The 17,500-nt window shown below is 38.9% G+C and overlaps 1 protein-coding gene across 2 annotated transcripts in view; it reads right to left on the bottom strand.

Moving 5' to 3' along the window:
* Positions 1 to 6,170: 6,170 nt before the first annotated feature.
* Positions 6,171 to 17,500, bottom strand: part of egfem1 (EGF-like and EMI domain containing 1) — a 56,311-nt gene continuing 44,981 nt past the window's right edge. For both annotated transcript variants that reach the window (XM_083549004.1, XM_083549005.1), the window contains 8 exons: positions 17,257 to 17,385; positions 16,240 to 16,368; positions 13,435 to 13,563; positions 13,120 to 13,248; positions 12,698 to 12,826; positions 12,088 to 12,216; positions 10,222 to 10,350; positions 6,171 to 7,230 (listed from right to left, as the gene is read on the bottom strand). In XM_083549004.1, coding sequence (XP_083405130.1) covers positions 7,181 to 7,230; positions 10,222 to 10,350; positions 12,088 to 12,216; positions 12,698 to 12,826; positions 13,120 to 13,248; positions 13,435 to 13,563; positions 16,240 to 16,368; positions 17,257 to 17,385 — 953 coding nt within the window. In that variant the 3' untranslated portion in view covers positions 6,171 to 7,180. The remainder of the gene's footprint in view (positions 7,231 to 10,221; positions 10,351 to 12,087; positions 12,217 to 12,697; positions 12,827 to 13,119; positions 13,249 to 13,434; positions 13,564 to 16,239; positions 16,369 to 17,256; positions 17,386 to 17,500) is intronic.

The following is a 17,500-nucleotide window of genomic DNA, read 5'->3' as shown; positions in this document are numbered from 1 at the left end:
AATACCTGATTATTATAGCAGAACTGAGGCAATGTGGCATTTAAAAAATACATAACTGACATCCGCACATCATCGCACCACCACCACCAGGCTGATGGTGTTGTTAAGACAAGGCAAGCTGAAGCTCATGACAAGTGTTACATTCTGAACCTCCATATGGCAACAAATTTTAGACCTACTTTAAAATATAGTGACTGACAATTATTTTATGATTACAAGCAAGGAGTTGAGGGCCTTACTGAAGGGCCCAGCAGTAGCACTTTGATGTTGCTGGTATTTTAACTTATGACCTTCTAATTTTAAATCAACACCTTAACGGGTCAACTAACAATGCACAACTTTTATTCTTTGAACCTCTGGTTCTGGTAGATTTACCCGATCTAATTTTGTGGAACATCAGCTTTAATGTACGCATTCTGACCTTTCAGCTCAAACCGTGTAAAAAACAATCTCCCAATAATACAATATAATTATAAAACTTGTGAAAGAAATTGAAGGTATTATAGAATATCGTTTTCTAGAAATGCTTTATAGCATTGCTGTTATGTTCTTTTAGATAATGATTTACGAGGTATGAGCCTCAATGGAAGATTACATGAAGTTTATTAGGTTGTGTGACAAACTAGCGTGGAGAGTGTATTGTTCAATTTTGGCAGGATGGATTCTGAATTTGGCTCTCTCTCACACATGGCACTAAAGCCAGACTCTAGTCACCTAGCAAAGATTTTCCTGTAATTCTTCCCCTACAACTATAACAACAGACTCCCATCAAAGATAAATATATATCTTCTCTGTGGTCCATGTTCAGTGTGGTGCACACCATGATCCCAAACAGCACAGTGACTATGTTTGACCCTTTAAATAGGCAGACTGACTGATTACAAGTTTGAAGGCATCTGTGATGCTAATTAAAGGGCACACTTTAGTTTAATTTTATTTACTTTAGCAAATTATTTTCAGTAATTTTTAGGGGTACCACAATTTTTGTCCAGGCCAGTTTTATTATTATGAGTTTTTTATTTAAATTCAAAAGTAATGTCTTTTTATTAGTTAATTTTCAGTACATTTTCTTACGTTTACTTGTGTCAGATTTAAGTTATTTTGGCAACCTTAATGGAAGGGTACCAACAATGTTGTCCACGTCTGTGTGTATATAATGGATAACTAGTGTCATGAACTGCCTTAAGATCTCATGAATTGGTTCCAAATAAGAGACATGATCTTTAAAAGAATACCCTGCGTATTTTAAGGGTATGTGTATGATATGTTTATGTCCCAAGTATTTGCTTCCTCCGTATGGTCACAAGATCTCAAATTACCCAATGGGCAAAGTTTTGTCCAGAAATGTTCAATACAGTTGGAGTGAAAGATCTTCAGTGGCCTTCTACAGAACTCTGGCTCAACCCAAACCTGTTTGTCTGTCTGTGTTTGCCACTCCAACACACGTGTCCTTCGTACCTACTCAAGATCTTCCTTAAATGGCTAGAAAAGTCAGGTCTTCCAGGTATATTTTTCGTCCACTATACTTTTCACTTAAAAAAATTTCAAACTTGGAGTTTTCCTTTTACTGGAAGCATTTTGATACAGAAAATTACTCCAGTTACTCAAATAGAGGAATGTGGTTGATAGTTTTAACACTGCAAGTTGCCCTCGGCTCCCCCTAGTGACCGTTTCTCAAGCGAACCGTCTCTTTCAATGCCCTCTTGTCCATTTGCACTGATGTTATCGACCAAGAATGGGAATTTCCAACACATTGAACCCACCCGAATTCCTCATGGGTCTGAGAGATTATGCCCTGCACAAAAGTCTTACAAGAATAAAAGACAAGCAAACACATTTACACATCTTTCAGCGCTCTCCCTAGAGTGCGAGAATTACAAGATACACATCTGTCCATATCAGCCTGAGCAGATTGCGTGTTTGTTTTTTCAACACAAAAAAACACTCTCCCAGTGACAGTTTCTTTCCCTTGCCCTTTTTTCAAACTTTATGACTCTAGATAGCTTCACCGGGGACCCGTTTTGGAGGTCTTCTGGGAGAGGGGAAAAAAATCCTACAGGGAAAAAAGAAAAAGGGGACATGGCTACTTCTGATTTGCTGTCACGTTAAATTCTGTGGGGAAAAAATAAAGAAATGTATAGAAATAAAATAAAAGAAATATGCGAAGAGAGAAAGAAAGAGTCCAGGATTTTTCTGTAGAAATCACATGGGATTTGGGTTGTATTGCTGAACCTATGGGCAGAATTTTGCGCTTTTTGGTGTTAATCATATTTAATATTATCTTGACAAATTCATTTCCTAGTCACTGTATTTGAACATAAGACTATAAAACACTATCAGAGGCGGAAAGTAATAAACTGCATTTATTTGTGTTACTGTAAATGAGCAGTTAATTTGTATATTTCTACTTTTTAAAGTAGTTTTTAAAATCTGTAGTTTTACTTTTACTTAAGTAAAAGTGTTTTGTTTAAAGTATTGTACTTAACTACATTTGAAATCGTATGTTACTGAGTAAAAACAGATCAAGAAATAGAAAAAATGCAAGGAGGGGGACAAATCGCACCCCGGAAACTACCGACCGATTGACGGGCGAGTGAACAAGAGCGCTAAACTCACAAGAAAGAAAGACGGAGACGGACAAGACAGACGCCAGTGGTGCAGACGCAGCTGCAAAAAAGTACTCAAGTCATGGACTATTGCATTTTCATTTGTAAAGGTGTTCCTCCAACTAAAAACAACTACGGTAGTTTGATATTTATATGCTCTTGTCCTTTCTGAATTATACTAGAATTCCCCCCCACCATCCACCACCAATGTTAATAAAAAGTTACTGTAAATTTTACTTTTAACTTAAATTTTTGATTACAGCATGCTAATAAAGTCAGGTACTGAGGTGAGGAGTCCTCGGGTGCGTTGCAATTCATCCCAAAGGCATTCGATAGGGTTGAGTTCGGAGCTCTATAGCAGGAGATCTTCCACTCCAACCCATGTACGCCATATCTTCATAGTCCTGGCTTTGTGGTACAGGTTTGGGGCTCCTAGTTCAAGTGAATGAAGGATTTCATGCTACCACATCCAGAGACATCCTTTTTTTACACGTATACTGTAGTTTGAACGTTACATTATACATTTAGTCCCAATTTGTTGTTAGAATAACCTTTAATCTAATGGGAAGATGTTCCACTAGATTTTGGAGTGTGCTTGTGGAGATTTGTGGAGGCCTCGGGTGCGTTCCAATTCATTCCGAAGGTGTTCAATAGGGTTGAGGTCAGAGCTCAATAGCAGATCTTCCATATCGTCATAATTCTGGCTTTGTGGAACAGGTTTGGGTCTCTTAGTTTAAGTGTACACTATGTTCGAATGAATCTTTCTGTTTGGCAGTGACTTTTTATAGTGTGATTGAGCTGTGATTCTTTATTGATAAACTCTAATCAGGCCTTGTTGGGCTCTTCAAACATTCCAGTGTTCCCCCTTTGCAAAATTCTACTCTGCTACTTAGAATAATGTATTTTTATTCACTGTTCCTGTACTTAAAAAGGTAAAAGCACTTATCTCTTGCTTCAATACTAATCGAGTAAAAACAAACCTTCTCCTTTTACATTTAGTTTTGTAGGGATTCACGAAATACATTTTGGGTTTAATAAAAAGCCGCCCTGCCTGCGTTGCCAGTCCTTCCAAGTTTTCTTTTTCTTTCTAAACCCAGCAGCGGGACGAACTTCCCGGTTAAATATACATTTTACGGTCGCCGATGGTTTTCTGACTGGCAGCACGTGGTCAGGACAGTAAAAAAGAAGTCCATCGTGGAAGTGTTAGAGTAGAAGCTTTGTGGCTTCAGATACGTTTAAAAGAGACGGATTTAGCGATTTCTTTCTGGGACACAGTTTGACGGACACTTCTGCCAGGGGAATGCGTGGACCTCTGTGTGTGTGTGTGTGTGTGTGTGTGTGTGTGTGTGTGTGTGTGTGTGTGTGTGTGTGTGATGTTGGACAGATTAAAGTCACTGTGAGCAACAGTGTGGCCACCCAGTGTTTGCTGGATGGATGGCCCTTGGAGGCCTGTTTGACTGGTGTCAGGTGTGTGTGTGTGTGTGTGTGTGTGTGTGTGTGTGTGTGTGTGTGTGTGTGTGTGTGTGTGTGTGTGTGTGTGGATGGTCTCGAGGCCCCTTCTCGTCGAGAAACAGGTGTGTGTCATCGCTGGCTGAAGGCTTTAGCCCGATAAACATTATTAGAGAACATCTGTCGTCTGTCACAACATGGGGCCGGTCAGAGAAGCCCCCCATCCATCAGTCTGGGTCGGCTGCACTTGAGTAATGCTTCAAGGACTTGTTTAGGATCATAGCACGTGTGTGTACACACACACACACATTCACAAAGAAGCTGTTCCACTCAGGTGAGTCAGCGGACGGCAGGTAAAGGCAGGTGACCTCCTCGGTTTCATCCTGCTCTCTGGCCTTTGCATTGCCCTGTACTCAATCTTTTAAACACACACACACTTTGTGACTAAAACGGCTTTTTTTAATATAAAAGGGCTATTTTAAACAGCCATACATACACTAAATTGGATACACAAAGGCTGTGGGCATGTGACCTTCCGTTTCTGAGAATTTCAGAACCTCCATTCTTTTTGGACGATGTACCCCTTGATTCTAAGGAGATTTCTGAGATTTTTTTCAACTAAAAGGTTGTTAGTAAAGTCAGCTACTGATCTAGGTGAGGTGGTGAGGTGAGGAGGCCTGGGGTGTAGTCAGCTTTCACATTCAATTTCTCAATAGGGTTGAGGTCAGAGCTGTGGAGCAGGAGATCTTCCACATCTTCTAAACCATAGAAAGCATATCTTTATTGAGCTGGATTGGTGCTCATGCTAGAAAATTTTTTAGATCTTATAGTTAAAGCGAAGGGACATTTTTATGCTAGACACAAAAGACATCCTTTAAAAGTGTGTCTCCAACTTTCAGGGAAAAGTTTGGGGAAGAACCGCGTGTGGTTCGAAAAGTTGAGTGTTTAAAAGAGTTGTTTTTGTATTGCAGTCATTTTAACCAGGGGTTTTTTTTTTTCTTACTTTACTACAAATTTATTTTTTTATTATTAAAATATTAAAATATATGGTTTATTACTTAAATGTAATAGTATTGAAATTCTATAATTTTATATCATTTTTAATGTAACTATAATTTAGTTTTTATACTGTAGGTTTACTTGTTTTTCAATTTTTGGAATTGACGCATTATATTCAAGTAACCTGTTAAATAATAGAATAACTATTAATAATTAAAAAAAAAATAAAATGAATTGCAACCCACATTGAAATGTCTGATATATTTTGTGGCCTAAATACAGTCTAATAGATAAAATTACATCCAACCAGAGATTCTGCAAAAGAGAATTTGCTACCTTGTTGTATTAGACAATTTCACCACAAAAAAACATCACCACCATAAAAAAAACATCGTGGACCCCCTAGCTAGCACCATTGAAGATCCAAAACCAAACCCAACAGTGAGAAGCACTGATACAATGAATAAAAACATATAATGAAGCAAATCATTCAGGAATGAAACATTCCCAAAGAATAAATTCGTAAGCAATTATATCCAAAACTGACCCACAGTTCTGAAGACCGTCGGAGATCCGCAGAAACACCAATCGTGCTTCAGTCTAACACGAGACTGTTAATGGACTGCAATCATCAAGATCTGCTGGGAAAGAACTATACATATGAATAAATCAGCTCAAAAACAGACACAGTGTTAACGGGAGAGCAAAAAAAAAAAAAACCTCAGTATTTAATTCAAACTTCATAACAATTCGTCATTGCGCCACCATTCGGTTCAGAAAACGGTTTGATCAACGAGACAGTATTTGCATTTGCGTGACGGCTCAAGGTAAATAAAAGTAATCCCAAGAATTGCGCCAGACGAAGTACGTCCGTCTTTCGCATCTCATTTTTTACACTCTGGTTGTTGAAAGTACGGTACGAAAAGCGGACCATTTGCGGGCTTGCGGATTAGCGGTGTTTTGGCGTGTAAGCACCAGTAAAATCACAGATCTTCGCGGCCTTCGTTTACAGCAATCCGACTGAACCGGATGGCTCGCTTTTAACAATTTACACAAGCTGAGTAACTTGATCTCGGTCGCGCTTATCACTGGAATCGCGTTACAGGAAATTATCAAAAAAACTTTCGTTTCTGGAAACAATCATCCGAAAACAAAAAAAACACCATTCCGATAGACAATACTGCTCATTTTTCTTCATACATACACACACATTTCCACGAATAAAATGCCGCTTGCTGTACACAAATAGACGAACAGAAACGTCTCCTATCGGGTGCATTTGCTTCGTTGTTTGAGATGTACAACCTGCTGAATGTGCGTTAATTCCCGATAAAACATGGATACAATGAATTTCTGGAAAATCCACTCAGGTTTCAGTTCAACAGCGTAACTCTGCATGCTAATAAAGAAGTATTATTTGAGCATAATTTACTTTAGTTTTAGTACACAGCCTGGTTAGAAGTCCAGAAACACCAGGTCTTTTATGGTTTTTGAAACACGTTCATGTTCCGTTTGCTTCTATGCAACAAACTAGAAAACTGAAACTTGAAACAGAGAAACATACTGTCCAGATACCGAGTGTGTAATTATCATTTTAAAAGGTTTAAAAGGTTTTTAAAGTGTTTTTTTCAAAGAGGATTTAAAAAAGAAAATGCACAACATGGTCATTCATATATTAGTTTGTTGCATAGAAACAAAAGGATCAAGCATGTCTCTGAAAAACCATAAAAGACTGCTACAGTGTGAACGTTTTTGTTTTGCATCGCATTTGCGGGCAATTTTGACCAGCGTTCGCTGCTATGTTGTGTTTGGAAGCCGTGAAACGAAAGTCAGAGGGTTGCATTTGCTTGACTCGCGAAAATTGGATAGATCTTGTGGTAGTATGGGCTCTTGCTTGATATTTAATGCGCATACGCTTCCACACGTGTGTGTGTGTGTGTGTGTGCACATCAAAATGCACATACATTACGGTCCCAGGTAGAATGTTATAGTAGTGCATGGCTAAAATCACACTCGATTTCACATTCAGACTGGTGAAAGGAGTGGTTGGAGAGTCATACACCGCACACGTAAATAGTGTGCGTGCGATTGAGAGCGTTTCCGGAAAGCCGTAGATGATCCTCGTGTTACAGCCCTCGCCGTCTCTTCGGTGGGGTTAAAGCAGCCGGGATAAACTCTGAGAGAAAAACAGAATGTGTAGAATACGTGTATTAAAGTCTGTCGTAAGACACAAACAATGCAAGCAGGTGGCGACTGTGGCGAAGGAAAAACTCCCCGAGACGGCATAAGAAAGAAACCTTGAGAGGAACCAGACTCAAGAGGGAACCCATCCTCATCTGGGTTGCACCGAATGTCCATTTATTGCAGATAAACGATGTTGCGGGGTGCAGTGATGGTGTTCAGAAGCAAACTGTAGTCCTGAGTTAATGTAGCAGACTGTTGACATTAACTACAGTCCAAATCCATCCTCAAGAATCTTTAGGACAGTGAGCCAATTGACATGTGATTGAAGGCGCTCTAGTTGGCTCAATTGAAATCAGGACCTTATGGGTGCTCTGAAGGAATATTCTAGAATCGTGTTTTATAGCGATTGGACAAGGCTTGTAGACGTCTGAGAATAGCTAGGTATGTGCGTTTTGAACATCCGATTCTACTTTTAGTCCCTAGTTAGACTTTTTTTGATATCATACTCATGATAAGACTTGTTTTGCTATGGTACAATGATGTTTATTGACAAACCTGATATCTCTGCACTGGTTATACTATATTTTGCTTTCTATTAGACCGATATCTTGGCTAGACATTTGGTTGAGCAATGAAAGAAGTACTTGCTTCCTGCTATGGTAGAACAAAGCACCTTTTACAAGTGAGAGGAGAGAGAAAAGACATAAAAAGAGAAGGTAGAAACAGGGCAAAAGGAGGACAAGAAAGTAGCAGCATTAAGGAAAAAGGCATGTGACCTCAAAAATGAGAAGCAAATGTGGAAGGTTTCAGGGGTTCCATGAGGTATGTAAAGTGGGGGCACATGTACACGTGCACGCACGCCCACACACACACACACACACACACACACACACACACACACACACACACACACACACACACACACACATGTTGAACCCTGCTGTGGTTCACTTAACATAACTGTCAAAGAAGACTGGCCAAAATGGAAAAAGACAGAAGAGCCTTACCATCTTGGAAGCAATAGATTGTAGGGTTTTTTTCTCACACACACACACACACACACACACACACACACACACACACACACACACACACACACACACACACACACATACATACATACATACATAGAAACACACACATTCTTGAAGAAGTTTCAGCTTTCTGGACCAAGTATGGCCAGCAATATAGAATTGGAGCATTATTACATGGTGGATGAAAAAAGGTGTGGAAACACATCTCTTCCTCTCCCAAGCCACTTCTTTGACAACAAACAAGGTAATAAGACACCTCTCTGAAAATATTACATTCTTACAGGTTACACAGACAGACTTCAACTTCGACTAGACACTACAGCTTTTGTGGTTTGATGGGCCCTCCTCTGATTTCCTTCTACAATTTGCAGATTTCATCACAAATCTGGCAACTTCTTAAGACTAAGCATTAATAGTTTGGTGACTTTAATATAATAATCACGACGACTCCTTAAGAACAGCAGCTGTGTCCATTCTAGATTCAGTGGAAATGAATCAGAATGGTATAGGAGCCACTCATAGTGGTGGACACACTCTTGATTTAATACTAAGATTTGGATTAGATATAAAAAATATGTAGTCAAAATTCACAATCTAAAGCGATTTCAGATTCCTTTCAAATCTGCCTCAGTATTAGCGTAAATAAGGTTTTTTTATCGAGTCCGTCTGACACCACAGAGCTCGACTGGGCCACTGAATACCTAGAATCGACGTTCCGTTACACTCTAGATGATGGAGCTCCCCTTTAAACCAAAATGATCGGGGAGAAAAAATTCGCACCGTGATCATATGCGTACCTTAAAAACAGACCACTCGGATGTTAGAATGTAAATAAAGTCAAACCAAATTAAGAGCATTTCAAATAGCATGGAGTTATAGAAAAGCTCTAGGTGCTGCTAGATCAGCATATTTTTTTCACCCTCATAGAAAATAACAAGCATAATCCTAGATTTGTGTATAGTATTGTAGCAAAATTAACAGGAAATGAAAGCACTGCACTAACATAAACTTTTTCAATAATACCATTTTAATTGTCAGGCAAAAACCAGACTATTTTTTATAAATACAAACTATTTTTTAAATAACTTTGCAAACAGCACTATATTTATAACAGATCATTAATTACAAAGTTTTACTCCTATTCTAAATAATTACTTATTTTATTACTATTACTATATTTTTATTTTATTTTACTCATTATTAGGATTTGGACTGTAGTTAATGTCAACAGTCTGCTACACTGACTCAGGGCTACAGTTTGAGCACCATCACTTCTGATCACCATCACTGTACCACGCAACATCGTTTATCTCTAATGAATAGGCATTCGGTGCCACCCAGATGAGGATGGGTTTCCTCTTGAGTCTGGTTTCTCTCAAGGTTTCTTCCTTATGCCATTTCAGGGAGTTGAAATGTGCCACAGTCATCATTAGGGACAAACTTACAATTATAAAGAACAAACGTATTCATTCAGTATTAACACATTATGTGCGTAAAGCTGCTTTGAGACAATGTCCATTGTTAAAATTGCAATACAAATAAAAATGAATTGAATAGAAATGAATTGGTTTTAAAGTCTCATGAAAAACTGTATTTTCATTGGCTTTTCAGAATGTAGCTAAAATCTCTTTATCCTTATATGTATATATATATATATATATATATATATATATATATATATATATATATATATATATATATATATATATATTTATTTATCCATATTGTGAAATATGTCCACAAAAACATATTCGTCACCATCTTTCTGAGGACTTTTCAACTAAATAATTATTCAAGCTGATAAGTAATGCTAAAGCACACCTAAATCTAGCCTTTCTCAAATCTAACAAATATAACTGTTGTTGATTAATAGAAGCTACGAATGAGGCTAAAATAAAAAAAAAAAAAAAAAGAGAGAAGAGAAAAATACAGAAAACAGAGATTTTTACCATCCTGACAAGCTGGTCCAAACCAGGGGTATGAACACACACAGCGTCCGTTTCGCTGGTCACACTGCCCTCCATGAGTGCATTGACACCGTAGAGAACACTGAGGACCAAATGATCCGCTTATACACTCTGACAGAAAAAGAGAGGGAGAAAGAAGGAGAGAGAGTGGTTGCATGTAGTAAAATTAATGAATAGCCTTTTTTGCATACATTTACAACACAATGAAATTCTTTTCTACGCATATCCCAGCTTGTTTTGAAACCTGGGGTCTGAGCAGAGGGTCAGCCATGATACAGCACCCCTGGAGCACAAATGGTTAAGGGCCTTGCTCAAGGGCCCAAGAGTGGCAGCTTGATGATAACCACAGAGCTGCCACTCCCCAAGAAGAATTGTATTGAACGAAATGACCAATGATTACATTCATAACAATATGAATTCATAATGCATCATATACTTTGTTTTAATTCATGTTTATAACTTTTTTTTTAACACAACTGGCGAGTTTTTTACTAGTTATTGAAAATTAATAATTTGTTATCTCTTTATCAGGTGTCACCCAGGAGTTCTTTCATGAAGGATATACTTATACATTTATAAGGCATTTAAATATTTCTGTATAGCTGCTGTGTAAAATTGTTGAAAACACTATACAGGTGAAATTAAACGAAATTATGCAGAACTAATACTTTTTAAATATAAATTAAATTTTTAAGCTCATTACCATCTTGCAATGTAAATAATTATTATATATCACATCGCCAATACATTTGCATAATCAAGTATGACAGTATGCTAGAGTATAAGATTGTACAACTATTGTACACAACATAACAACAAACTACAAAACCACACAGTTTACAACACAGTACAAATCATAACTACAAAATTTTACAACTTGCACAAACTACAGAACATAACACAACTACACAACAAAATGCTACAAAGCTTAACATGCTACTAAACTCTTTACAACATACTATAAAACTGCACAGTAACTTCATAACTCTACATTGTAATAAAGACAGGGTAAATTATTTTTGCAACACACTGCAAAACTGCACACTACTTAATGTTACAACATTAAAAAACACAGCAAATCTTTACAACATACTAAAGACTACAAGATAAAAAAATAATCTGCACACTGAACAATCATACAATTTTACAACATGCTACAAATTCTTTACAGCATACTACAAAACTGAACACTAAACGACTATACCAGCTTTACATCATATTAAACATTCAATTCTTAATATGGTAAAAAACTACAACATAATACAAAACTGCACACTATACAACATACTAAAAAACTACAACATACTACAAAACTAAACACACAACTTTGAAACTATACAACATACTAAAAAATAAAGCAAATTCTTTACAACATACAACAAAATCTAAACAACACAACTTTACAACATACTAAAAACAGAGCAAAACTTTACATGCAAAAAAAATTATACTGTACCTCACTAGCTGCACACTAAACAACTTTACAACATATTAAAAACACAGCAAAACTTTACAACATACTAAAAAACTTCAACATACTACAAAATAGCAAACTGCAAAATTTTACATCTTTACAACATACTAAAAACACAGCAAAACTTTTCAACATACTAAAAACTACAACCTACTTCCAAACAGAACAGAACAGAACACAACACAACTTTACAACATTACAACCTACTAAAAACACAGCAAAACTGCACAATTTATAACACAATGTAACTTTCCAACATACAATGTAAACTTTCCAACATGCTAAAAAAACGAATAATTTTTTATATTCATTTATATTCATGCATCAGCAAGAAGACCAGCTACATGTTTTGCACTTTAACGTTAGAATCATACCTTTATCACAGCGCTCCCCTGTCTTTCCTGGAGGACAAAGACACCAACCGGTGACTGGATCACAAGGGACATCATCAACACACTTACATTGGTGTACACAACCCAAACCAAATCTGCCCACTGTGCAGCCTGTAAACATACACACACTTATTAGGAACTGAAACAAGCGGATCTCCATGGCATTTATCTACATAAACCCAATTACATAAACTACATGTGCAAAAGTATATATATGTGCGTCTTCCCAAATTCGTTACCACAATGCTGGAGACATTAGTAATTTATGAGACCCAACCCTATGCAAGAAGCCAGCTCCATGAAGATATGCTTTACAGAGGTTAGAGTGCAACTGCATCTTATGAGTGAGTTTTACAGACAGACAGACAGACAGACAGACAGACAGACAGACAGACAGACAGACAGACAGACAGACAGACAGACAGACAGATAGATAGATAGATAGATAGATAGATAGATAGATAGATAGATAGATAGATAGATAGATAGATAGATAGATAATTTATCTAATAAAATCGAAATAATCGCAAAAAACTGTTAGGTCATCGCAAATCCAAATACTTTTCAATAATTCTTTTTGCAAATCCCTTACGTTTTTCACAGCGTTCGCCCGTGTAGCCTGGAGGACACGTACACCTTCCTGTTACGTGATCGCACGTTTGTATGCTAGTGCAGTTGCATTGAGAGGAGCAGAGCTCACCGAAAAATCCGTCAGGGCATTCTGGGTTAGTGAAAAAAAAATAGGGAAAACATCGAAATCAAATCAAACGACAGTAAAAGTATTGTATCGATCCTCTGCTTAAATAAGACTCCAGTGAACGTAAAAGTTCTCTATACATTTTTGCTCGAGTCACAAGTACAATTGTTCAATCAATTTTTACTCTTGAACTTGAACATATGCGGTGGGATTAGGCTTTTTTGCTTTATTACCACTTATCTCTAATTCCAGTTTTTAGTTCAATCCTGTTTCATTCATTCACACACACACACACACACACACACACACACACTCACTGTGTTGGCATAAGGGGCCGTAGTATCCGTCTGCACAGGAGCACGAGCCTGTAATGCGGTCACATGTGCCATTATTTTGACACACACACTCCTGTTTGCAGTTAGCTCCATACCAGCCTGGGAGACACTCTACACACAAACACACACGGTCTTAAGACACTGTTTTGGCATCAAGCGTGTAATTACACTAGGAGACAGACACTGTGTCCTGGAACACCTTCCTGATATACTGAAGTTAAGTGCACATGGCTTCAGGCGCTTGTATACTTTGTATAGTTTCACAGGCTGCCGCATGGTTACTCTCCGTTTGTTTACCTTCCTCACAGCGCACTCCGGCGCTGCCGAGTCCACATCTGCAGGCTCCGTCAACAGGGTCACACACACCTCCGTTCGCACACGCGCACACGCCACGACACCGGACTCCATAGCGCCCCCTGGGACACACTGCAAGCAAACAGGACGAACACATTCTCCCATTCGGATCGGTCTGATTCACAAGGGTTTGTTTTAATGATCTCAGTTGAATATGGTGCCGATTCCAAAGCAACTGTATGGTTATAATTGGAGTGGAACAAAAAAAAAACTGAAACTGAAAATATTCTTGTAAGGTTAAGAAGTGGGAAGCGGGTGGAAGTGTAGTGATTTTTTTAATAGAGCACAAAATAAAACTTTGAATAAGTGCAAAATACACATGAGACCGCACGCTGCACAGAGAGCGCTATATTTTATTTATTACCGTAAAATTTTTTTTAAATGTATTACCCACTGAATTTTACAAATATTTTTATTTTTAACATAAATAAGCCGCACTAATGAACTTTACACTGGCTTTAACGAAAGACACTTTACACACTGTGTAACGGGTGAAATATGTTGCGCTTCCTTTAGGAGCATAGCGGTATTTTGGGAATAGCCTGACACTGCATTTTTCCCGGTATTACTGCGTGTGTGTAAGACCGAGGAAAATGTCCTTATTATTTTTTTATGCTCATTTCTAAGTTTCTTTGACTAACCCTTAACGGTGTTGCCAAGAAAAATAAAAAAGCACGAGTTTTGGAAACCTGTCTGTGCTTATATGATTTCTGTTGCAACTGGAGTTAGCGAGCTCTCCCTTCACCCAGACAACGGCTTGTATCTAAACAGTAGCCTACCAAGAAAGTCATTGTTCACCGTGTTCCTCCTTCCTTTCACAACTATTTCTCCTGGGAGTTTATCTTTTGGCATCGAAGCCACCAACACAGGTGAGGTGCGTTTTTTTCGTTTCCGTTTGGAAATTTCATTGGTCTAATGTTATGGGGTTCAGTTTTTTGGCTTGAAGTTTGTGAAACCGGGAAAAACCCAGGAAAAATCCATACATTTCTGCCACGGGGTTCAAAACATGGGAAAAAAGTAGCGGCTTATAGTCTGAAAAATACAGTAGAATAGAATAGCCTTTATTTGTCACATATACATTACAGCAAAGTGAAATTTGTTCTTCGCATATCCCAGTTTTGCTTGGAAACTAGGGTCAGGGTGGAGGGTCGGCCATGATACGGCGCCCCTGGAGCACAAAGGGTTAAGGGCCTTGCTCAAGGGCCCAAGAGTGGCAGCTTGGCGATACCGGGGCTTGAACCCCCGACCTTCCGATCAGTAATCCAGTGCCTTAACCACTGGAGCACCACTCCCCCAGTACTCATAACTGATTGATTATATAATTATATCTTTTAATGAACATATTCATATTTATTTCCTTTAGCACATTTTCATGATTCAGTACAGATTTCTTTTTTTTGGGGGGGGGGAATGCATAACCATTACATAGAGGGTTATATTTGTTCATTTTTAATCTAGCATCTATTTCAAAAATCTTTTGAGTACTGAGTTAGCGGCAAATACGATGCAAGCGACGGGCAAAAAAAAAAAACCTGGCATTTGCGTGCACAACCGATTTGGGTGCATCGATAGGCGCGGCTGGACAAAGGTTTAATCAGACGAGCTTTTGCTTTCCATCGCTGCTACATCAGCACAAGTACGGCTTTTTATTTCAAAATTTCCAAATGACTGCAATTACTAAGACTCTCCAACACACTAGTGGTGGTCACACACACACACAAAGTTTCCTGCGTTTACTTAAGCCCAAGATCATTAGCGAAAAAGCACCGGAGCCACGATTTGGCAGCGAAAGAAAAGAGTAATCATGTTTCCGTGGGTAATTTAGAACCAGGACAACAGTTCGAGATCTGCTTTGATTTTTTTTTTTCCCCTGTTTGTTTATTTGATTCGGTGCCAAATCTGTCGACACGGAACACAGAGAACCCGACTACTCGAGAGGCATCGGTGATGTGATGCATGTTAACTCGGCGTGCAAAACGCAAACGTGCAACGTAGCAAACGCTCGCTCTCGGAAAGTCCTGTTTGGTCGAGGTGCTGGAAAACGAGCGATAAGTGCAAACGATTAGCAATCTGATCATCTGGAAATTGAGCCTCCTGTACCGCCTTCCCCACGTACAGGAAATGGACCGGATTCGTTCGTCATAATGTTGAACGTTGCAAAAAAACGGACGTGAAAGTGCAGGGGGGGAAGGTGTATGTGACCGAATTTGGAGAGTTTGCATGGAATTGTGTGTTTTTTTCTAAGACAGCGGTATTGACAAAAAGACAATGGGCGGAGTTGAAGATGCGATTTTTCATCGGGAGTGATTGAGGATGGACAGGATTATAAACAAGGTTATCAGAGGGACCATGCGGGTAGGACGTTTTGGAGACAAGGTGAGAGAGATGGTTTGGTCATGTGTAGAGGAGGGACATTGGGGAAATTGTTAGAAAAAACCTTAGAATGGAGACACCAGGTGGAAGGAAAGGAAGACCAAAGTTTATGGTTTATATTTGCTGAGCAAAGAGATGCAGGTGATTAATTGAAAAGAGGCAGATGTAAGGGACAGGGTGGTATGAAGATAAATGATCTGCTGGGGTGAACACTAGGGGCAGCAGCCGAAAGAAAGAAGAAATATTGAATTGTGTGTTTGCGTTTAATTTGTGCGAATCAGCCATGACACAAGGGAGGTGTTAATATATCCGGAGTGACGACTAAATATATAGAGACTAGAATTAGGTTAAACGTCGCACACATCGATTTGGTACCTTCTTGGCAGGAAGGGCCCGTTCTCCCTGATGTGCAGTTACACCTCCCAGTCACCGGGTGGCATTGTCCTCCGGCACCACACTTACACACTTCGGCACAGTCTTTGCCAAAGCTTCCTGCTGGACAACCTGAGGCACAGAAAGCACACAAGCATGGAAATAACTCCTATTGGTTTGGTTTCTGAGGGGCTCACTATATATGGTTCAGTATATGGGCAAGTATCAGGATGTCTGACTTTTCCAGCCGTATGTGGTTCTTCTCCAAACTGTTACCACAGAGTTACAGACAAGAGACAAGGCATTTTCTCTTCACTTAAACTACGAGACTCAAACTCGTTCCAAAATGACGATTCCTCTGTGCACAAAGCCAGATCCATGAAAATATGGGTTGAAGTAGAACATCTCCTGCTATAGAGCTCAAACCCTAACAAACACTCTTGTGATGGGATGAAATCTCCCCAAGTGCACTCCCAAATCTAGTGGAAAATTTGCCAAAGGTGTTTCTTTATGACCTTTTGATTCATCTCAGAGCAGTTCAGCAGGATTTAGGTGCGGTGACTGGGAAGGCCATTTCATGATATATAACACTACAACCAACGGTTTGATCTCTAAATAATGCTCAAAGAGCTCAGACGTACGCTTTGGGTCACTGTCTCATTGTATGGTGAAGTTGGTTCTGATTATCCACAGTCCAGGCGGAATTTATGGTGTAGTATGGAATAGTAGCCATGTTGTTTTTAGGATTTTTTTTACTTTTCAGAATAAGTCTCGAAGCTTCTCTGCTTTGAAACAACCCCAAACCATTAAACTTTCAACTCCATGTTTGACTGTCGGGGTGAGGCAGTTTGCTAACCTGTTACTTATCTTACAAATGTTCTTCTGTGGTACCAATTTGGTGTGTATTGTTTCTTTTGTTTCTGTGCAACAAGCAAGGTAAAAGACAACATCTCCAAAACCATTTTGCACTCTGCACAATGACAATAAATTTGATTCTAATGGCGTGTGACGAGTTCTTACTGGTGCTGCAGTTGGCTCCAAAGTAACCTGGAGGACAGAGGCACGCTCCAGTCTTGGAATCACACCGCCCCCCGTTGACACACCGGCATCTTTTTTTGCACTCGGGACCATAGGTGCCTTCTCTGCATTCTACCACAACACACACATAGATACACACTTCAGAACGATGAAAACCCCGAGGTGTAAAGAGTACCTGAAAAATCATACTTGAGAAAATGTAAAAAATGTTTTACTGCAAAACTTA

The sequence above is a fragment of the Silurus aristotelis genome, assembly GCF_946808225.1.
Source record: "Silurus aristotelis genome assembly, chromosome: 8".
In the NCBI taxonomy this organism is placed as follows: Eukaryota; Metazoa; Chordata; class Actinopteri; order Siluriformes; family Siluridae; genus Silurus; species Silurus aristotelis.
The sequence above is the reverse complement of the archived record's forward strand: the minus strand, read 5'-3'. Positions and strand labels throughout refer to the sequence as shown.